General features: G+C 39.4%; 1 protein-coding gene across 3 annotated transcripts in view; it reads right to left on the reverse strand.

Annotated features, from left to right (window-relative positions):
* Positions 1-1,500: 1,500 nt before the first annotated feature.
* Positions 1,501-23,368, reverse strand: part of CAPRIN2 (caprin family member 2) — a 33,114-nt gene continuing 11,246 nt past the window's right edge. Inside the window, exons 7-20 of one of the 3 annotated variants that reach the window (XM_059845885.1) lie at positions 22,777-22,941; positions 22,292-22,335; positions 20,091-20,936; positions 14,829-14,960; positions 14,545-14,632; positions 14,035-14,090; positions 13,337-13,438; positions 11,615-11,725; positions 10,836-10,988; positions 7,768-7,951; positions 6,034-6,219; positions 4,652-4,752; positions 3,869-3,935; positions 1,501-2,418 (exon numbers count right to left, since the gene is read on the reverse strand). In XM_059845885.1, the coding sequence (XP_059701868.1) occupies positions 1,850-2,418; positions 3,869-3,935; positions 4,652-4,752; positions 6,034-6,219; positions 7,768-7,951; positions 10,836-10,988; positions 11,615-11,725; positions 13,337-13,438; positions 14,035-14,090; positions 14,545-14,632; positions 14,829-14,960; positions 20,091-20,936; positions 22,292-22,335; positions 22,777-22,941 (2,804 nt within the window). In that variant the 3' untranslated portion in view covers positions 1,501-1,849. The remainder of the gene's footprint in view (positions 2,419-3,868; positions 3,936-4,651; positions 4,753-6,033; positions 6,220-7,767; positions 7,952-10,835; positions 10,989-11,614; positions 11,726-13,336; positions 13,439-14,034; positions 14,091-14,544; positions 14,633-14,828; positions 14,961-20,090; positions 20,937-22,291; positions 22,336-22,776; positions 22,942-23,368) is intronic. The other 2 variants (XM_059845886.1, XM_059845887.1) reach the window with 2 other exon arrangements.

Raw genomic sequence — 23,368 nt, forward strand, 5'->3', positions numbered from 1 at the left:
TTTTAAAAAAACATCCATTATATAACCTATGGTCAAGGAATTGTATAATTAAATTTTCTATTTCATCTTACCTGCACAATTCTGGCTGTAACTGTGTACTCTTTTTAGCTAGGAATGTAAAAATGCATTTTAAACAAGACACAGCTCTGAAACTGGAATATTTACCTCTTATCAAGTTAAACTGCCACTTATTCTGTAGTGGGTGTTCTAGAAATAAGCCTCTTTGCCTAAAGTCAGAACTATCATGTTTTAAATACAAAATACAGGCTTAATGTACAATAGTTAAGGCTTGACATTTTTGTAGTGGAAAAACTACATTTCCCAAAGCTTGTCCTACCTCAACTTCTCTCAAAATTTGCTAAACCCATGCTTGAAATATGAGCACCCTCAAACTCCATATGAAAAAGAAAGCTGAGCTTGGAACAAGATCAAGATCTTTATGCCAGTAACTTTATGAAGCCATGCCAGACTTGTTTTGGCATCTGCATGATAGCAAGGGCAAACTGAAGTTGGACACTGTGAAACCACTTAGCTAGAAACAGCAGCTTTATACCAGGTCTGAAGTTTATTCAGTTTAGGCTCTTACTTTCATTTAAATAAGCAGATAGCTGCTTTCACTCTGCATAGTACTGCTTTAGCCTAGATATACCAGTCAGGCTTGTGCACTGGCTAATTTAGTACACAGATCAAGTGCTTTCTACTGTTAAAACAATTTACTGAAGCTTTTGAAAGAAGAGAGAGCTACTGACCTACCTTCTTACTAGTTCATATTACCATTTTAAACATTGAAACTATTTATAGTATTTGACACAGCAGCTTAGACAAGGACATACATCATGGCTGTTCAGTTCTCAGGCTACAGGGGTGGAGAATCTCTTAAGAAAGGGATTTTAGAAACACTTCCTAGCATTTGTATTCAGGTTTGATGTAAAATGCAAGCACCAGGCTTCAACTACAAATACCAGGTTCCTCAGCAGTTCTCTGAATTGAGAAAATAATCTGTATTAAAATCTGATGCAAGTCTTATACAGGGGGGAAGCCATACACATTTATGCTTCATAAAGTTGAATTTAACTTTAAAATATATTGCAGCTGAGTAACAGTGTAAGCCAATCCCTTTAGTGACTGTTTGCAGGTTTAAGAATTTCAACTACATTTCTGAAGGACTGATGCTATGATGACCATGCTAGATTTTGACAGGGTATGTATTTCAAAGAAGTAGTTCTAATGAAGAATGTAGCATTGCACCTGTAATTTCTTGACCTTTCAGGTAATTTCTTGACCTTTAGAAAGAAAAAAGGTAGCTAAATCTTCATTTTGATCAAGGTAACACTCTTGAGAATGGCATTAATCAGGAACTAAAACAATCCCAGTTAAATACAAATTACCCTAAATTATTGAAACTTGGAGGCCAGTTCTATGTAATATTCATGTACACCCCACATCAGGAAAAATGTCAGTGATGCATCTTAAAATTAAAACCACAGGCAAGATTAATACTAAAATGCATATTAACTTGTTTTATTGAGGCACAACAAGGCATTGTGAATAGCCCATACTTGAGGCAATCAATAGTGTAGTAAGCTGGACATTAATACAGTTTAGGGTAAGTGCAAACAATATACATTCACAGCTTTATTAGCAAGGCTACATCACAACTGATAAAGTGCCAAATTAGTGCTGATTCAGTACCCCAACTCCATGATTTCACCTTGCAAAACAGGACCACCATTTCCCACCAATAATGGAACCACATATCCTCTATAAAGTCAGTAATAAGTGCAAAGCTAGTCCCACCCCCCTCACCAAGGTGTTCGGAGCAGCTCTTTTGTAAACATTGCACTGGATTTTAGTCCTGATAAAGGAGGTATCCCGAAAAGGTGGAGTATTTCCAGCTACTTCCATAGATGGCTCCCCGATGCAGCCGTAGCCAGATCTGATCTCCCTGGAAGAGCTGCAGGACCGCGTGGTTACTGGCTGTCTCATGGTCAGGAGCTCCATCATTCGCATATGCTGACACAAGGACCTCTTCATTCTTCATGAGATTCACATACAGAGGGACATTGACAGCCAGTTTCAGCATGTGGAAGATGAAGACGTAGGTACCATTCACTGGACAGTTGAACCTACCAAGCTGGATATCAAAAGTTTCTCCAAGGTTATTCAGCAGCAGGTCAAACACAATGGGCTGGTCCAGAGTTCCAGGGGCCAGGTTGGATGTTCGAGCGGCAGAGAAGGCAACCCTCATCTGCTGTGGCAGCGGGTAGACATGCACTGGCAGGATGGTGGCGGCCTGGCTGGTCACTGGCATGTCCACAGGGGTGATGCTGCGCGAGTCTCCCTGCCCAGAGTCCCCACTGTTAAAGGTCTCATTGTCTCGTTCTGGGCTGCTCACCTGAGAGGAGTCACTCCACCCTGCTGTTAAAAACCATTAGCAGCAGTAAGTATTGAACAGAAGGATACCCTTAAGCCTGTGGGCATAATCTTAAGCAGCAAGTGTGCAGGCTTTGCAGCAGGTTGATCTCTGAGCCACAGCAAATTGTCAAAAGGACCCCAGTGAAAACAGAACTTTGAAGCTGGCTTACATTCATCACACTTGCATTGAGCAGGATGAGACATAGCTCAACTATGAACAATTACTTCTTACACTTCCAAGTAGGAGAGGGTAGCAGGCTGTAATTGTTTTTGCTTTAGTATATCATATGTCAACTTAAAAAGCAGATGCTAACTTCTGAGAAGAAATAAAATGTAATTGCTGAAAACACTGACAAAGTTAGAGGCAAGTTATCTTCAAGATCTCAATTTTCACTTCATTTTACTCAACACCGTTCTTCTGCAGTTGCATTTCTCGTAGACCTTGTCAACTTACGATGCTAGAATATCTTAAGTCTGACAAACTAGTGTTGCTTCTAAGTCTTCTGCACCTCACTCCCCAAAATAAAGCTGTTAATCTTTCCAAATATCCAAGTTAAAAGGGTCTAGAATGAAAACCTTATTAGACCTGAGAAACTTACAACAGTCACAGTCAAGCTGCAAACCATTATTATTTCCACTGGAAAACAACACCTAAAGACAGACATTAAAATAAGTGAAGTTGCTGTGAGATCCTAATGCTAATGAGTACTTTCATCAGCTGTTAATTCACCATAATCTCCTATTTAGTGCTCTTCTGAAATATATTCTATTCCTCAAGCTAGGATATGACCTGCACTAGCCTAAAACAGCTTCTACAATACACTATAATTTCTCTTTAGTCTCTAAAATAGTGATCCACAGCTACTCTTCATCTCACTCCTCACCTGTAGCACTGGAAGTCCATATTTTCCCAGCACATACAGTAGAAACAATCTTGTTTCCAACTCATCAAAACACATGCTATTCATGCTTGGATACAACTATCCTTATTTATTTCTTTAGGTTTTATACTCCACTATGGAAATAGAAAGTACACCTCTATTACCAAATACATTTTCATAGAAAAAATTATTTTACAAAGTCTCTGTGATCTGATAACCTACCCAGAATAAGGGAGGACTACACACTTAAGGGGAAAAACCTGGTGCTTCTTCCCTGAAGACAGGGAACTGCTGTTTTTTCCTAGTCAGGTTATTTGTGAAGTTCAATAAGGTACCATTGTGTCACAATTTTGACATGAAGACTCCAGACTAAAAATAGTGAAATTAAATCCTCTGCTGTGCAATGCTGTGGAAGAACAGCACTCAAGCCTCCAGCTAAGCTTGGTTAAATTACACCAAGCTCGATTTGTTAGGTGAGGGATCCTATTCTGCTTTTCCATTGCTCCCAGTGACACCCCAGCTGCAATGCCTGAGCACTCACTGGACCACTGGGGGCCTGGTGTTGGCCTTACCTCTTGAATTTGCTCGAGGACCACTACTTATCCCACCTCGTTTATAGCACTGCTGGTAATTAGCATCCTGAAAGAGAAGTATTAGGAAGATGGCTATAAGCAAATCTGAACTCAGTTGAGGCAATACACTTTTTTCACAATGAATTCCATCTCTAAAATACAATGACAGTTCAGAAACAAGATGCAGATAAACAACTTTACTCACAGAAAATTTACTTATTATAATAGCTTGAATGAAATTCAAGATCTATTTTGATGCCAGTTGTAGCAAGTTAGCTTCTGAACAGCTGAGGTTACTGAGCAATACTCTTAAATCTCAAGTTCAAAGTCCATGAGCCTGCACAGAAGACATTGACAGACCCACCTCACACCAGGAACCTTTGCCTCCTTAAGTTTTCTTTTAATTATTTTTTGGGGTTTTGGCCTAGCCACATTCTCAGCCAGTCCATTTAGGAGTTGATTATTTTACATTACAGAGGCATTTTAGAGAACCAACTCTTTTAAAATAATAGACTGAACCCATAGAATATGTTATTTACCATCTGTTTGCATTTCAAAGATTCATTTCAGGCTAAAAATCAACCTGCCATACAGAGATGTTACCAGTCTGAACTGACTTACTTCAGTTGCTGTCTACCATTCCACAAAAGGGTTTGTCTGTGAAACCAAACTAACCTCTAGCTTGTAAGTAATAGTTCACCTGTTAAGGCAATGAAAAACTACCATGTTAGAAGATTTGGCTCCTATACAGTGGAAGGCTACTGGAAATAAGGCAATACCTACCCTCTGAGAATATGGCATTCCAGCATAATCTCTACCAGGAAACTGTAGCTGGCCATAGTTGCCATTGGTTAATGAAGGTGAACCTCTGTAAGCATCAAAACCTGTTCAAACAAAGTTGATTATTCAGTATCATTTACTGTTTGATTTACAGCACAAGTCCAGAATTTAACTACAGATTTTTTTTGGCAATTATGTACATTAAATTATACAGTAATGGAGCTATTCCTTAATTTGGAATTGAATAGGAACCTTGCTACTCCTATAACAAATGCATTTCATTAGCTACTCATAACTTACACACTATGGCTATATCAAAATTGTGTATTTGAAAATATTAACATCAGGCCCTATTCATTGCCTGTGATACTAATGGGATGTCACAGAACAGCTGAAAAGCTTCCTAAATCCAGCAATGGGATTAAGAAGCACTTTCTTTTCTGTTACATACACTGAGCTATTACTGGTATACATTTAGGGGCTACTATAATATTTTGCCTCTTCAGCTATTAACTTAAGCTATTATTTAACTACCAAAGCAGAGCTGCAAGTAATTTCATACCAGACACTACCAAACCCAGGATTGCTTTTAAATCAGAACTATAAAACTCATCATCTGGTACATGTTCCTACAAGGTACTGAGCAGGCTCAGCCCAATTGAAGCACCTATCACAGACTAAGTGCCCTTCACTTCCAAGGGGAATAGACCACAGCCTGCAGCTGGTAGCTATCAACAACCTTAATTTAGTAACTGCCTAAACTCTGCTGAAACTTTCTATAGTACTTCAGGTGGCAGCCAAAGAATAACTGCTCTGCAGAGACCAAATAAGCTTCCTCAAAAAACTCTTCAGTTTGTTATTTGTCTAGAAGGGCTCTTCACTACTGGGAGCCTCTCCCCAATCCTGGTTTCTGGTGGCAATATTAAAGTGAGCAGTACTAAGCAAAAAAAACCTTATTTTGCACACACACAGTAAGTGGTATGTGAAGAGGAAACCGGCCAATCTCGCAGTTTGTCAGCAAGATGCCAAGAGAAAGAATTAAGTTGGTAAAAAGTTTAGAACAGCAAATGAAATTGCCAACAGAAAAGTCCATATGAGTAATCTAATAACCTATTAGTGAAAGTTTCAATCTTCATATTTAGGAAAGCTGTGAAATTGCTCTGTCATTTGGCCTGACATCTCAAATACAGGGACCACAAAGGAAAGTTAGAATGAACTTCCTTAAATTCTATAACAGAGGGCCCCATTCTCTGCACAATGCCCTTAAAGTCTTGTTTTGAGACATTTCACATACACAACATGATTTTAATACTGCATTGTGTTAAATCACATTCTACTGGCAGGACATCAGATCTTCTTCAGGATGATCGTAAATACAGACATACCTTTGTACCCACCAGGGGGGCGATAGGAATTGGCCAGCGACCTTCCACCTCTAGCAGACCCTCTGACAGACCCACGACTGTTCAGGTAAGGCTGAGGGGGTCTGGGAATAACATTAGCCTGTGCTGGATAAAAGGCAAGGCTACCATTGCTAACAGGAACAGCTCCATCAGGTTGATAGTTCACTGCTTAAAACAGAAGGCACAGATAAGTCAAAGCTTTTTATAACTGCAATAAGTTACCACACACAGAAGCAAGGGCAGTATTAGGACATTCAGAGACCAATCAAGCTGCTCTTAGTCTGTTCTTCTGTCCCTTCATTACTTCATGTAAGTGATTGGATCCTTCCCTTTGTTTTGTAAAGTGTAGTGCTTGTTAAAATCTACTGTAGACAGCACAGGCCCTGACTGCAAGCCCCTAATGCATTCAACAGGAGTCAGTTGCACAGGCGAGAACAAGCTTGCCAGCAGCATGAAAACACCCAATCTAGGTTAAAATCAAGTAACATTTGATTAAGAATTTTCACTGATAAACTAGGTCACTTCAGTATTGACATCCCTTGAAACAGTAAGACAAACTCCATCACACCTAGATAGTAATAAGATAACTATGGAAAGCAGATATTTGGGTTCAGTCTCTTCAATAGACATTCCTACCATATACTAGGCCCTTCAACTCCAAGCAAAAATTATTAAAGAATGCATTTCACTCACAAGGGTGAGTGAGTGGTTAGCTTTAAACACAAACCTTGCAACCATGAATGCATTTCCACAAGATCATGCTTTATTTCATTCTAAAAAGCTTAAAATTGATCTAGAACAACAGTATAAACCCCTGTGTGAAGTGTGTGCAGAGCCATTGCACAAGGCTATTAAAAAATTATGATTTTCCACAAAAAAAAAAATCCAGAAGGCTTATCACCCATAGTCTCAGTGATGAGAAGGAACATTGAAGCTAAACATGCTTTCCTGACTGCTACACTTACACTGTTCTTTAGGTCTCATTGACTTCACATACTATCAGTCTGTTTCTAGTCTAAGACCTGTGAAAATCACTCTGGCAGAACAACACCAGTTGTAAATGACCTTAAGCCATTTCATTAGATGGCCTTATAAATACAGATCCCTAGTTGCCACTTTCTTTCATCCTAAAACCTTAAGACATTTAAGGGCCAGTTTCATGTCAAATTTAGTGTAAGCTATACAAACCCACCTCTTGCACTACCTCAAGTAAGTCAGGTTTGTGAAGACCACTTACTAGCTCAGTATTTCTCAGGTCAGACTGAAAACTTATCCCAGCTTTCCTACTTAGCATTCAGCAGCTCCCAGCACTGACAGCACTATTACCAGATACCAAATTAATGGTTCCAATTAAGAGTATTTCATCACTGCTACTATTCCAAGAAAATCATTGTTTGACTGGCAAGTATCACCACATATTTGAATTTCTCACCTCTGCTGGGAAATTCAGGCATGTAAGTGACAACAGTCTGTTCATCTCATATAGAAACAAGTTTGAACCAGCCTTTCATCCTGCTAGCAGTTTTGAAATTAAGTTTACATACCATCAACTACATTAGAGTTGATGTATGCCTAATATTAGACATTTATGTAGCACCTGTTAAGAATTTCACTGGGTTAGAAGTATTCACAGCACATGATAGTGAATTTAAATACTACTATAAACTGAACATATTGAAAGACTACTTGAAATACAGATGCAAGTGCAGTTCTTACCTGAAGACAGAGATTCTTGTGAAAGAGAGGTTTGTTCTGCAACATGAGAAGACTGCAACTGGCATTGAGGAGGAGTCTGTGTACTTGCTGTGGAGAAACTCTGGTTATATCCCGCTGAATATGAAGAATCCTCTTTTATTTCCTGGTCTTTACGTGGAGGCAGTGGTGCATTCACTTTAAACACCTACAACATATTTGAAAACAAGTGCTTAACACTACCAGCTAACATCTCTACCTAACGCCATCACCCCGCCATGCTGTAGTTTGCATCCATATGCTTTTCTAGCATATTTCTAGAACACCAGCTGTTTCTTAGAAATAATCGAAAACATCATACATCAACCCATCCTTTTCCCTCCCTGTAAACTTACAGAACACACTCCTGTTTATGGAGCTACTACCCAAGGAACAGCTTGATTGACCACAGCTCCTGTACTCTGTCAGCAGAACAATTACCACACAACAAGCTATTGTCCTTCTATGGGAAATTCTCTGTGAAATCCACTGACTACCTGTCCTACAGCTCAAGCTGAAGCTGGGACAGCCTATTCTGAGATTAGACATTCACATTTGGGAAAAATCTGGGTCTTTCTACATGTCTTGGAACCTGATGTAACACTGCTATCCACTCAAACACCATACCAGACATCATTTGCCCCTTCAGTAAATGGAGCTTCATCTCTCCTACTCATTTAACATTATCCAAGAGTAAACACTTAACCTAAGTAAGTCTTGTCATTCAAATGTTATAGTCTGGGCAGTACAATGATGAACAGATACTACTGCTAGTTAAATATAATACCCAGACTCCAGTCACTCTAATGACTGTATTTATAGCCAATAAAACAATTACCAGCAATAATGCTGTCAAAAGTGACAGCTAGTATCAACATCAAATAGGCAAGATCTGTTTTGATTTAAAGGATCTAAATTTCACATAAAGAGCTGTCGGCAGTACTGGCACTGAGTCTACAGGTATATCTAACAGGACTATAAACTCTCTGAAGACAGACTTGGGCAATAGCCACAGCTACATGATGCAAGAAACAGCTTCACAGTTCTTGCCATTTGTAGATGCCCCAATAATTAAAAAAAAAAAAAAGAAAAAATACTTTTTCCAGGGTCAAGAAACCCAGCATTGCCTCTAAGAGACAGTAGAAATGCCTCATGATACTGAAGTGTCAAGCATAATTTTGAACCATTGTAAAGTAAAACTGATTTATTTTTAATTTTTGACCACTTCATCTGGTAAATAAAGTGATCCAAACCTATCCTTTTCCTAAAAGGATTTTGAGAAGGCAGGGCAGTGAGGCTGTCAACACTCACACCCTGAAGAATTTGTAGCAAGTGGTCAGCTTTTTCCTGCAGTGATGGTTATAGGTGGAATTCAAATCAAGGACTAGGGCTACAGGTCAAGCCTGCCTTTAAGCTTCCATAAGCACAATAGCAGCAAATGGGACGTCTGAGGACCTGTAATCAGACACTTCCATTACTGTCACTGTGATACCACTATTTGGCAGGGAGTCATCCTGGCTTATCTACTCAAGTCCAATGGCTGTGCTTTCATGGCAGTAATGAGAATCTAAGCAATGTAGGGAAGAAGAAAACCCTGCACTGTGAAGTTCAGGATTTCTACCACTACAAGAGGAATTAACATCCTTGTGACTTCATGACAGGTGTTTGCCAGGTTTACCCAGAAATTGCAAGAGCAATCTCAGACATTTAACATCTCTGAAAACAAGTAATAGTTCAAGTTAACTTTCAGTGGTATTGTTATGATCAAGCAAATTCAGACATAACCAGAATGACTGAGACCAGGACTCTACATTTATACCATGACAGATGCTTCTCTTATAGACTGGGTCCCTAAAAGACTCTGGATTCCTTAATCACAGCATGCTGCTGCTTCTCCACTTTCAGAAAAATCACCACCCAACCACTTAGCATATTCTAAACACATCCAGCTTAGGAAAAATCACCTCCCCCACCACGAGTTGCTTCATTTGTAATGTGTATCACAATTCTGTGCCTCTGAGGTAGGTTTGACTTGAGCCTCTTCTACAAATCCAGAAAACCAAGCAGAAAAAGTCAACACAGTGATTTTACTACAGACCACACCAGGATGTCACAGAAGTTTTACTTGTTAGCTCCTGTGATTTGAAAGGCTATTAGACACCTTCCTCCACCAGTTCCTGCCACATATGTCTCAGTACTGCAAGACAGAGGCCAGCAAGTTGTGAACTACACTAGTACTTCTGTTAAAATGGAGAATGCCTTTGGAGAATCTAAAGCTTGCTTTTGAGAAAAACATTAAATCAGTGTTTCCATCATCTTCTGAAGAATGTACCAGAGGAGTAAATAATGTTGCCTTCCCTGTACTTAAAGAAGACCCTTCCTCTGAACCTCTCTAAACCTGCACTGCAGATTACCAGGAAGCAGCAATGTTTGACACTATTTTTTCAGGCCATATACCATTACTGATGGTTTATATTTGCAGTGACCATCTCAGACTGTGTGGTATATTTCCTAGATATGTACACTGACTACTTGTTAACAACATAGGATAATGAGCAACACCAGTTTTCCAAAACCACATTTTCCAGGATTCCAGTGGACTGAATTTTACCCCACTGAAGCAAACAGTATAACAAAACAAACTCAGGCTTCTGAAAGAATTTTGGCCTAATATCTATATTCAGGATTCCCTTTCTCCAACAAAGTCTGTTGTATTTAAAATCTTTTCCCACGAACAGTGTAAGTAAGTGCAGTTCACCTTACTCTAGGGCACCACTATCAATCTTATTTCAGGCCTGACTTCTCCCTCTCAGTCCCTTACGGCTACTAAGACATCCTAGTATTAGTTTTTTGGCAGTATACAGAGCAAAACCAGGATCTTTGTTCTTGGATGATCTGTTTTAAGTTCTGAAGAGAATCAGAGGACTAATCTAGATTTTACTGTGAAAACAAAATGACCTATCAAGTTCTGTACTGTTCCAAGAGGAGCCAGTTCCTCAGTGCTACTCCCAAGTTACTCGCATGGTTGTCAGTTCTGTGTGTTGCATACTTACAGTCTGCATAGCCTGAAAGGGAGCTGCTGTTATTGTGACAGAGCTGCTGCTTGCTGGAGGAGACTGAAAGCTTTGTGCTGGTGGCACTGATGGCACAGAGGTGCTTGAAGTAGGCAATGGCGACTGTGGCTCACTTGGGAGGGGAATAGTTGCCTGGGGGAAGAACAAATGTAATGAAAGGTCACTTGATAATTATCAGGCAGTAACAGAAGCAGTTAATTTGTTCTAAAGCCTAGACTGACAGAAGTCAGCAGTTTCTACAGGATGACATTTGGACATGGTAGAGCTACAAAATAGCTTTTGCTTACAATTTCAAATCTTGCTGTGCATCCTCAGCAAACAGTACTTCTATTGCAGTCTCTGCTGATTAAGTGAAATGTGCCTATGAGCTACTATACATACCATTCTTTGGAATAATATCACAATAAAGAGACATTAGGTATTTTTCCCTACCACTAAGGACACACAGAATGCTTTCTGTTCTATTTAGTAAAAGATTCTTTGGCTAATATTATAAATTATTTCTCTTTTCTGGAGCAACTTAGGAAATTTAGGGGGTCTGATTTTTTTCCCTTTCCAACTTAATTATGTTTCAGATTAGAAACAATGCTGAGTTGTCCAGACAAAGTATTAACCAGCATTAGGCCTCAGCTGAGCAGATGGCAAAATGAAGTGTTGATTTAGAACACCAATATTTACACAAAACAGGAGTCAAAAGGGACATGTCTAGAGCCTTACTATTTCAACAACAAATATTTACATTACTTGTGATGGCTCACCTGGGCAATTTCCATCTTTTTAGGTATCAGTGGCTCAGACATACGTGAACTTGTCTGATACAGAGGCTGGGAAGTATATTTCTCATTCTCTTGAGAAAGCGATGTTGATGCCTACAAGAAGCCATAATGCACCTGCTATTATGAGTAGTACTACAGAATTCTGGTAAAGCTATGAAACACCAGTGCTAAAGTTGAAACAAATGGATTTTGAAAGACCAGGACAAACATTAATTCCAAAACCAAAGTATTAAACAGTCATCTTAACCAAAGCTTCAAGTAATTAGCTTTAGAGATTCAGATTTAGATTATTCTTCTTACACAACTGGTTGCACAACTAGCCCTGCAAAGTCAGATCATTTTAAGAACAGTAGATTGCTTCAAGCACTTACAGTGAAGTCTGCAACACACACCTGTCTCACTGAATTAAATGGAAAAAAAATTGTAAGCTCTGTTGAACAAGGCTTTGCAAAGCCTGTGTGTCCTAGAGTTAGCTCACACCTGTAATGCTACATATAGGAGTTGCTTAATGCTTAAATACAGAGCCTAGGGCTAGAGACTACCAGCCCTGTGCTCATAACGTACACATCACAGTGCCTCAGACAGCACTGGGGTGTATCTGCACACCAGGAGGAGCACTGCCACCATGGAGCGTATTCCCTGGTTCTGCTGGGACCAAAATTTTACTGCTTTTCCTGGAAAACAAAGACAAAAGCTGAAGGGACCAGAGACAGGCTGGGCACAAGCAATCCTAATTCCAAACAATAAGTTTGCATTCTACAAAATAAAAAAAAAATCAGATGATCCACTTTATAGCACAGCACAGGCCTTCTGGAATCAAATTGAACAGCAGAATTATTGAATTCTTGTCAGCACAAGGAGTGTCATGGCACTGTAGAAATGATAGAAAGTGTCAAGAATTGGGACAAAACTGCTGATTCAAGAGGCTGTAAGACTAATAGCCCTATCAGTATATAGTATATTAAAAAATAGAGTGCTACATACACAGTATGCTGATAACATATACATCAGCAAAACAAATGTAAAAAGCAAGAACACTTCCCATTATAATCTATACACTCTGAATTATAGAGTCCAACAGGAAAGAGCCAGCTGTGTTCTTGAACACAGCAACACAATTCACAAGAGACCTTTAAGACACTGGTATGCATAAAGTGAAACTTTTCAACTCTGAACAGTATCTGAATGTTATTTAAATGCTTATCTGCACATAAATACAATTAAGCAAGCAAAGTTTTAGGTCTTAGCACAACATCAGGAAGTGAGATTCCCAGTATTTCTTCAGTTAGTGTTTGAGAGAAAATCTCAGTCTTCAGGTTACACACAGACACTGCTATTTCATGACAATACCCATCTCAATTTGTGCAACCTCTTTGTCATCATTAGAGGGAATATTCTGCACTGTAACCAAAGCAAATACTTATGCTGCTCCCATGTTCCCACAAGAATGTGCATCACACTTTTTAGTGAGCGCTTTTCATCCCACGCCCTTCCAGTGTCAAGAAGCAGACTGTTCACTTTGCACTCATGCAGTATTAGCAAGAATTTGCCACCCATCTTTAAGTACTCCAGACAGTAGGCAGTACTACTGCAGTTACTTGTATGTTGTTCCAGTACAGTTATTCAGGAGAGCCCCAGCTGAGTTTTCTGTTAGGGCTGGCTGTCACACAGATCTGAATGCCAGTGAGCCCTGGGGTATGGTACCTGTGTTGTCACTAAGTCTTCAGTTTCAGAGCTAGAAAGAGCATGATCAGCAGATGCTAGGGAAGTGTTTGAACCATGCAGCACCATTGATGAAGCAGCAGCCTTACAAGGAGAGAAAACAGACATAAGGCTTTGAACATACCAAAACATAAATGTTAGGTTTCACTAAAACTCACACCCTCAGCATGTCCAAGTAAACCTCAGAATAATTCAGGGACTGAAGTGTCTTAACCAGTCAGTCAGTCTTTTAGGAATTCTTGTTCATGGTAAGGAAACACATTTAAAAGCAAAAGTCACAAGACATGCAAGCACAGTGACTGAATTCAAGGCTCATTTAACCACAACTACCAAAGCTTGAGATACAGTCTTTGGTGTAAGGATCTTGAAAATGAAAACACTATCTAGGAAAGAAACTAGCTGATCTTCTGCACATGACTACTGGCTATGATCTGAATCTAAAGGGAAAATATGCAAACTATTTCAGTGTGTCTTCAACATACTTCAAGAAACTTCAAGCATTTATTGCCCCTTTTCAAGCAGAACAGCCAGCTTTGTCAGTATTTGAGTGAGCTTAGACTCACAAGCTACTACATTGTATGAAACACAGAACTACTGGCAAGAAAAACAACTCTAGTACAAGTCCATGCTGGTAAATAACCTCTACCTGCCTCTACAGGGCAGTCCTCATTTCAACTTACTTGAAGGGGCTGTTGAAGAAAATCACTCTGACTTGGCAGTTTCTGCTCTTTTGAAGCTGTAAAAATAGAATGCATTAAGCAATATTTACTTTTAAATTCAAACACTACACATAGTTTTGGTGTGCAGTTCTATTTTTTTAAAGCATTTGGTATGTGAAGATGCAAACTATTTTTAACATGTGGAATTCAAATATTTAAACCTAGCATCAGCAAACTACACCCAATTGAAGACTTCAAGTTTTTGGTAAAAGAGGATGGGTATTCAATGACAAAAATATTTTTACCACAGAAAAGATATCCAAATTAAGAGAGACTTATCAGATTAAGAAAGAAAATTAATAAACTGGGTAATTGAGTTCTACAGCCCAAAATCCAGCCAGTCTTTTAGCATGACCTGTTTTTTATATTTAAAGAAGTTATCTTCAGCAGGCCTACTCATCTACAGCCCAAGCAAACCCTGTTAGTGCTTGCAAAATTGTACATACCATTTACACTTATAGGATCACCTACCTACGGGACTGCTTGCTGGAGTAACTGAAGGAGGTTGGGATGAACCAATGGCACTTGGTGAAGCTTTATCAAAATCCAGAATGGACTCCTTTCAAAAAAAGATCACCAGTGGGAAGAAAAAAAATGAAACTTTAGATACAAATGAAACATTTTCACTTGACAATATGCTTTTAGCTAATTCGGGCTAAAGTCATTCATTCAGTGCCAACACACATTGTCAGCACTGTTTTCCCTAACCCCATAGGAACAGGAGCTTTGTGCTACAGCAGCAGAGAAAAACATACTTGCATGAAGTTGTAAGTCCCTTGTATCTGAGTCATCAGATCCTGAAGTTTTTCCCTTCTCAATACTGGATCTTTTGGAAGAGTTGAAGTAGAGCAAAATTCTGCAGCTGGCTGATGTACAGGTTTAGGCACCTAATAAGGAGAAGTTACATTAAATCTAATACTGGAAGCAAGACAAGCTGCCTAATCCAATATACTTCCTGAGTAACCTAGAGGTGTCAGGCACTGTGGGCCAAGGAATTCTGTGCTCTTATTGATATTTCCTGAATCACGTTTTCACTTTATTAGAAAAAAAAAAATCAGCTTCCTGTTGCTACAACTAGTTAAGACACAAATTCATAGAATGGTTTGGACTGGAAGACAGCCTGAAGATTACCTAGTTCAACCCCCCCTGCCATGGGCAGGAACAGCTTTCACTAGATTAATTCCTGCACTAGTTGCCTGCATCTAGTGCAAAATTAGGCACTTCCATCTAAGCAAACTCACATTTCAGTTGAAGGCCAGAACAAACTTAAAAATCAAAGCTACATCACTCAAGGTTTACTTTTCCCAGTGGCACCTACACCAATAAGTACAGATCTTTTATTAGGAGGGCATTTTCAGACATTCTGAAGAAATTGCACCTAAGAGATCTATTTCAAGCAACTAACTCAGGATGAGACCCAAGTGTTTCTACTAAAAAGCCAGATAATCTCAATGCACCACCTCCTGCAGAAAGTGTTATATCCCAGTCTGGCATAAATACACCCGTGCTCCCACACAAGGGCCTAACATGGACTTCTGCAGAGCTTTATTACTCCTTGATTATTTCAGCTGGTTCCTTAAGAATTCATCCCAACTGGTTCTCACTCCACTTTAAGAGAGGCAAATGTTTTGTCAGGGAACAAGTCAGTCTAAGGTAACAGAAAAATCACTATAGTAAGCTCCTTAAGCAGCAGAAGCCCTGTTATTTATAAGGTGGCAATAATATTAGACTGTCTAGATGGTCTAACATGTATTTTGAAAGCAGCATGGAGAAGAGGTATGCTCATTAGAAGTATTTTAAACCACTAACTTTTTGTGGTTCTCCAAAGTTTTACTTTTCTTATGTTGGTCTGTGCAGCTAGAGGGAAGCAAATCTGAAGACATTTAGTTGCATTATTTCAACTGGCCCAAATGTTGAGATATGCAGGAACATGTGAAAGCCTTTTTTCCCTACAGGACAAACAGCTGTGTTTCTAACAGGAAGTTAGAACTTCAATATATTGTACAGCAGTGTTATTATTTTCATAAAGTCATTGGAAAATATATGGCAGAAGGGTATTTGTGCTATGATGACAATTGTCACACTAAATCCACCACAAACTGATGAAGTGCTCTTTGTGCACTTTTAGGACAAGCCTAAAAACACTCTTGCATTTCCTTTCAACAGTTTTCTGAAACTAATCTCTGGCCTTTGCAGAAATTCCAATGCCATGCACAGGCAAGAAGCTTATAGCACATTACTAACACTGCAGGACTCAGTTTCTAGTATCTATGTGGCCCACGTGATAACTGCTTGATGAGCTGTGAGAAGTTTTACTTTATTCTATAGTTAAAAGAGAGCATCTTTGTACAGCTCGATCTTAATGAGAAATTCTGCTGCACAAGCACTATCTTTACCAGCTAAATACAAGTTTGTATTGCTATAGTTTCCAATAATGAACAGTAACCGCAGTTTTTAAGGATATAAGTGTAGGACAAAAGATAGAGTTGAATTAAGATAATCTCAGTGAGTTATAGACTAGGTTACTGGTAATCTGGATCTTTCTGTCCATCACTTTTAGTCCTCACTTACAAAAAGTCTTAATTTTACAACACTCCCTGCCATAGTAAATCCATTCTGGGTTAAACTGATTAATGCTTTTGTTCTCCTCTTCCTCCTCCACTGCTATTTCAAGATCCAGGGACATGATCAAACTGGTTCTGTGATTTTGAAAATGGGTAACAGAAGCTTTTCACCTTTAGGTGACCTAACTAGGTCAAGTCTGGTAGGGTATAAGGCTCTTAAGATAGTCCACTAGCTACGTGAGTGAGACTTGTACATTAAACACACAAAAGAAAGTTTAAAAAGCCCCAAGGGCATGAAAGCAGAAAAGACTTGTCACTTTTATTTCCAAATATGATAAAATTCCTGTATGCTTGTACAATTTGTCAGAGCTTCTATCTCCTTCCCCAGCTCATACTCTCTGTATTCTGTTGGTAGCATTCTTCACTTCAACAAGTACAAGAATGCAGGGTTACATATATGATATCAGGGCTTTAGGCTAGGACTGAAACACAGACTTTCCATTCCATGGAAGTTATTTTCTAGTTCATATAGATATTAAAACACGCCAGCCAGAAGAAGCCGCAGTGAAGCTACCTCATATTGATCAGCTGGTTTGCTGATACCTAGGGATTCAAAACTACAATATTTATGTGCAATATAAGATTATATAGAGAAAAGTATCAGGAAATTAAAGTATTTCCGTTTTTATGCTTTTTCATAAAAAGATGCTTTAAAGAAGAGCAGGTATTTGACATTAAGATGTTTTCTTTCTAGCCTACAACAGATGCTGTTTCTGGTAGTCATTAAAAGCTAGCAGCAGACTCTGACCTATTAGTCTGGCTCAGATCAAACCTGCACATGCTAAGATCACTTAACATGAACCTGAATGTTGTTTGAACCACTACAGTTGAACAGCACTGGTAAATTCAGAGTTTAATTTGTCATAAAAAATGCTTCTGAAACCTAACTTCAACACTACTCATACATTCAGCAAAATGTATCTTGACTTACATCCAGAGAACTGACTAACTAAAAGTAGAGGTGAAACACCTAGAATTTTTTCTAGGACCAGTTAAGCCATTGCAAATAAACCAACAACCACTTTAGAATTTGGCTAGTCAGAATGCAAATTTACCAGGGACTCCTGTTAAAGCTGGATTTTTTAGAGACTGAAGGCCTGCTTACATGCAACAGTAACACACCACTTCAACCATCTCATTTACTAGTGAAGCTTCATTCTATGAGACAGGACTTGAATTCCTCTTTAGGTTTGTTAGTTATGAAGTACTAAATGAGGTGGAATGGTGATATCTAAGCTGTAAGTAGTGATTGCTAGGTAGATACACAATTAAAATCAGCTTTCTACTCAGAGCAGCATTCAGAGCAGGTATGAATCAAATGACACACTGGATGATAGCATAAGCCAAACTGTTTTGCTTTCCCATACCAGGCCACAAATTCAGCTCTAACCAAGCTTGCTGGTCCACAGGTTGCACAAATATTTAAACAGAACAACAGTCAAACAAGTTGCACATCAGTTCACCCTGCTGTCTTGGGCTCAGCTCCTTAGGTACTGCAATTTACAGTATATTAAGTTAAACAAGCATATTTTAATATCTCAATACATAGTCTTTTTAAAGACCTCAGAGCTCTAACAGCTAGATTCAGCTCAGAAGGCAGCAGCAGTGGCACAGGTCTTTTATCTGCCACGCCTACATCCCTGCACAAAAGAATTTATAGATTTTCTCAGAGTCAAACAGATCCAGCTACAGCACTGCATTGCCTCTCTTTTACATAAGCAAATGCAAAAGAAATTGTTATCTGAAAAGCTTGACATGATTTTAATTGTTCTTTGTATGCACCTCAAGTCAAAGACATCTCCTTTAAAAAACTCGTTATGGAAACTAGTTATGTTGAAAGTACATTGCTTTCTACTCATTCAATATACTTTTAGTATTAGGATTTCTCAACAAGTACTAAGTAAAAATAAAGGCAGCTGATGTTTTCCTATGGTCTATGTAAATCCAAGTTTGAATACTTTAAAATATGCTTTGTTTACTTAGTTCAGCTATCCCCCTTTCAGTGGCCTCACATTCCAGCAGTTAAATTTTGTCAGTATATTGCACACCTGCATGCTACTAGGGAGATTCTGAAGCATTTTGCAAGTTTCTCCAGATGACTGGAGACCCTCCTCTTTACTCACTGCAGCAGTTTTCTCAACCACTTAAGCCATCCATCTATCCATCCCATATGAAAATAAGAGGAAGCATCTTCTCATTAAAAACCATCTTGCATTTAAGGTAATCTGACACAGAAATTCCAAGGGACTTGACAAGTGCTCGATACTATTCCAGTACTTTGTTTCAGTTACAGGAGTACTGTGCATAGCTGGGTGCACAACACCTACTTGTGCTCAGAGTTACTTAGTGAGGCAAGGCCAGGTTTTCCACTTGTACCACCACCACCATTGGACAGAAGATTCTACTCAGCTTGAGTGTAAAGATGGCTCAAGCCAAAACACCTTAATCCCATGTGTTACCCAGTGCTGCATCATTACATACTTTTTTAATTTCATATTCAACCTTCGGTTTGCGGTCCCGCCTCTAGACACAAGAACATCCATTTTTTCAGTTTTGCCAAGTTTACTGACAAGATACAAGCTTAGTCATTTGCCATGAGTAACATGGGATATACTGGCTCCTGCTTTCTTGCAGGAAGACAGTTGTGGTTACAACACTGCGTACAGAGAACTGCTCAATTCCCCATATTTTCTTCCTGAAGCCGACCTTTAGATTAACATTTTTCTTAGTGACCTAAGGCAGACCTAGCAGAGCTCAGTTCTCTTTTGACAGTGACCAGTGTTGCTGCTACCCAGGCACAGGTGAGAAAGAAGGGTAGCAGCCCATTCAGCTGTAAGCCATGCAATGGCTTTTCTTTTGTATTTCTAACACTATGCTATTGTTAGACTCCCAGGACAGCAATATGGTTCATGCATTCATCTGGAAATACATATTTAAGCCCCCATATAGTTGGTATTGCTTGATCTAGACATTAGATCTCTCTTGAATCAGCAGCTATTTTAATCAAAAGCCTAAAAATTACTGAAGTGTTATTCACATGCAGCCACAAAGTATTTGATCTCTGGATGAGTCATACCTGCTTTGTACTGCTAACAGAGGCCAGAGCCAATAGCTACAGATGAACCAAGTTAATTCTTCTGTCTTATGCATAAAGCAGTTATTCAAGGTTCAAACACAGCAACACTGTGCTGATGTAAAAAGCAAAGCAGACCATCTTGCTATTCAAATATAAACTTTAGCCTCCAGAATTATTTCCCCCAAGAAAGAATTAAACAGGAGTCTATATAATGGCCTACAAAATACACCTTAGGTACCCTCTGCTAATAGGTGGCTTTATTCCAGTACACTAATGTCAAAAGCTTATGACAGATAATACTACATATGCCAACTCACTTCTTTGGGTTCCATATCAAACTTCTTTGGGCCCATCTGTTCCTTTGGCCCCATACTGGCAGCTGCCCAGGACTTCGGAGGGTTCTGTAACTGCGATGATGACACTTGCTGCTGCCTGTCAGCTTTTTCCCAAGCCTCTCGAGTCTCCTGCTTCTTTTGTTCTGGCTCCTCCCTAACACGTGCAGCCCAAGCCTTCACAGGCTCCTGCTTCTTTTGCTCTGGCTCTTCCCTAACAGGTACTTCCCATGTTTTCAAAGGGTCTGGCTTCTTTTGTTCTGGTTGGTCCCTAGTTTGGGTTACCCAAGGTTTTGGAGATTCCTGCTTTTCTTCTGGTTCTTCCTTAACTTTGGTTACCCAAGGTTTTGAGGCATCCTGCTTTTTCTGCTCCTGTTCTTCCCTAACTTTTGTTACCCATGGCTTAGGCGATTCCTGCTTCTTCTGGTCCTGCTCTTCCCTGACCTTTGCTACCCAGGGTTTGGGAGACTCCTGCTCCTCTTGGACACGTGCTACCCATGCCTTTGGAGCTTCTGGCTTCTTCTGCTGTTCCTCCTCCACATGGGTCTCCCAGGGCTTTGCAGATTCACGCTTCTGTTCCTCCTCTTTAACACGAGCTTCCCACGGCTTTGGAGAATCTGGTCTTTTGAGTTCTTGCTGTCTAACACGAGCTTCCCAAGGCTTTAAGATCTCTTGTTTCTGCTTCTGTTCCTGCTCTTTAATATCAACAAGCATCTCCCAGGACTTTGGAGGTTCTTGTTTTCTAGCACACTCAGCTTCCCAAGATCTGGGCTCTTCTGGCTTCTTCTTGACAGAGTATTCTGCTTCAGGCAAATAACGCCTGTTGAGAAACTATATAGACCAAAGAAACTTAATGGCTCCCAAGAACACATTTTGCTGCTACAGTTCAGGTCAGTTAAATAAGGTCACTCAGCTACTGGAAAACTGCTGACTAAAAGCAGAGCCTAGACAGTCTAAGCACTAGTCATAGAAACTATGTGGCCATGGCTTTATCCTACAACACTGCAGACTAGCTTTGCTTGTCATGCCACAGAGAAACAGGGAACAGTGCTGAACAGCACAAGTAAAACCCAGCCAAGTGAATCTACTGCCCTTATCCTCAATGCTACCTCATGTTCCTAGGCAGTGAAAATATCAAGTTCAATTGTGATTTTTATAAAGGTAGCTCTCCTCCTAAGCACATAAAAATCTCTGGTACTATATTGGCAGACATTCTGCTAAGCATCCCAAAATATTAGACCCAGTAACCAAGTATAACCCTCATTCTTTGTGGAGTTTTGATGCTAAAATGTCACCAGAGTCAGATTAACTACCACTGGACTTCACCTGCAGGCTGTGTTTAGTGTTAAATCTGGGAGTTCAATGATTATGTCCTAAGTTTTTCTAAGTTACCACTTGGTCATGAACAGGAAGTAAATGCATGAAGTGAAGAATGTACAAGGCTCACTGGCTGAGACATTTTTTCTGGCTAGATACCAGATGAGAGTCAGGTAACAGTGTTAGCAGTAAGTTACAAATACTTGTTCTAGAGTACACCCTCTAGTGGGATACCTGGGAAACAGGGATTCAGCATTTTAAGAAACATTATTTCCACTTGGAAAAAGACACCCTTCCCCACCTTTTGAACCAGTTAGAATCATTTGAACTAATGGTTTCTATGCTACTGACAGTCAAAGCTTAAGTTCAGGAGTCTGAAGAGCTGCTGAAACAGGTCTACACACCCCCACACACACAAGTCTGTCTTGGGTTTCCTACCTTCCTGACAAATCAGAGTAAGACCAACATCATTCTCAACCCCACCAATATCAAGCCTACTGCATTGCTAGGCTTTTACAGACAGCTTTAGTAGATGTCTATTTTCTCTATTCCACAGTACACAAAAGATCAGTGTTCCCATTCTAAAGGCAGATGCTTTGTTTTATTCAGGAAAGTGCCAGAGCATTAAAGTACTATACTGCTTCATGTAATCCTGCTCCATTCATCCCAAAATACAACACCAGATGCCATAAATTTGGGATTAAAAACAAATGCAACCAAGTCTTTAATGCTTCCTACATCAAGCAACACTTAAATTACTGTTCAGACTCTTTTTTTAAGTTTAAAAAAGGGCTGCAGAAGAGCATTATAAATGAGTGTCTGAAAAATCACAATACTAAAGGCAAGCAATTAACAGTAGAGTATCTTACCTCCTGTGGCTGTATTTCAGATTTCATAAGCTCCATAATGGATTCTAGAAAAAGGATGTTAATTTGTTTCAACTGATCAAATGCAGAAGGGCAGATCAAACAGTAGCAACTCTTTAAATCTATTTAAATAGTAGTACCAATTTGCTAAACCAGATATTCTGAAAGCTCAGCTTGCCACTCAACATGCTATTTCTAGACAAGCTTTTATTGTCTAAGTTTTACAGCTGCAGAAGTTTAGAGTTAAACAAGAAACATTTTATAGTAGTTATAAATTTTGTTATTCTAATATGTAACTTTCCCTACACACCAGACAATCCCCACATCTTCAACTTGCTCAGAAGGCAAAAGCATTCTATTACTATGATTTACTTTTTTTTTACATTACTAGCTGAAAGAGGGCTGCAAGCCTTGAAGGTTCCATTTCAGTTACTACCAGTTCAAGCCTTTCCCAACACTGATATAAAAATTGAATCCTGTAATTCCACCTGATTCTTTGGCAGTCTCTCCTTTGGACAGCTGTCTTGTTTTCTCAGGTTTTCTATTTATTTCTTCTTCCAATTCTTTCACTGGCACAGTGGTGCGAGGAGATGGGATGCTTTCAAAGTAGCCGGAGTCTAGAAGCTTGGACAACAGGTCCTTCATGTGTTTATCTAAAGAGTAAAAACTCAAAGTTAAAACAGCAAAATCTGAAATTAAGGGGTATTCAGATTACAGATGCAGTTACTCCAAGTTCACACATCTTACCAAGCTAGAGCAAAATGTTATAGTAAAGGAAATTATTTATTAGACTGCTTAATTTTATGCAGTTGAAAACATCTTCACAGTTTGTGTTTAAATGCCCACAAGGTAAACACAGAGCCACCTGGTCTCCCATATGCTTGGAAAGGGCTTTGTTTACCATGTATAAGCTAGCCAGCTTTGATATTAAGATCATGTGAAACTGCAACAGAGGTAAAGCTAAACAGTCACAATGGAACTACTCTACAAGACACCCTTGCTGATAACAGGATGGTCTCTCAGGAAGAAAAGCTAAGAACTGTAGAAACAAGCAGGGGAAATGCAAGGGAGTGATCCCAG

The sequence above is a fragment of the Haemorhous mexicanus genome, chromosome 5 (genome assembly GCF_027477595.1).
Source record: "Haemorhous mexicanus isolate bHaeMex1 chromosome 5, bHaeMex1.pri, whole genome shotgun sequence".
NCBI classification, from domain to species: domain Eukaryota; kingdom Metazoa; phylum Chordata; class Aves; order Passeriformes; family Fringillidae; genus Haemorhous; species Haemorhous mexicanus.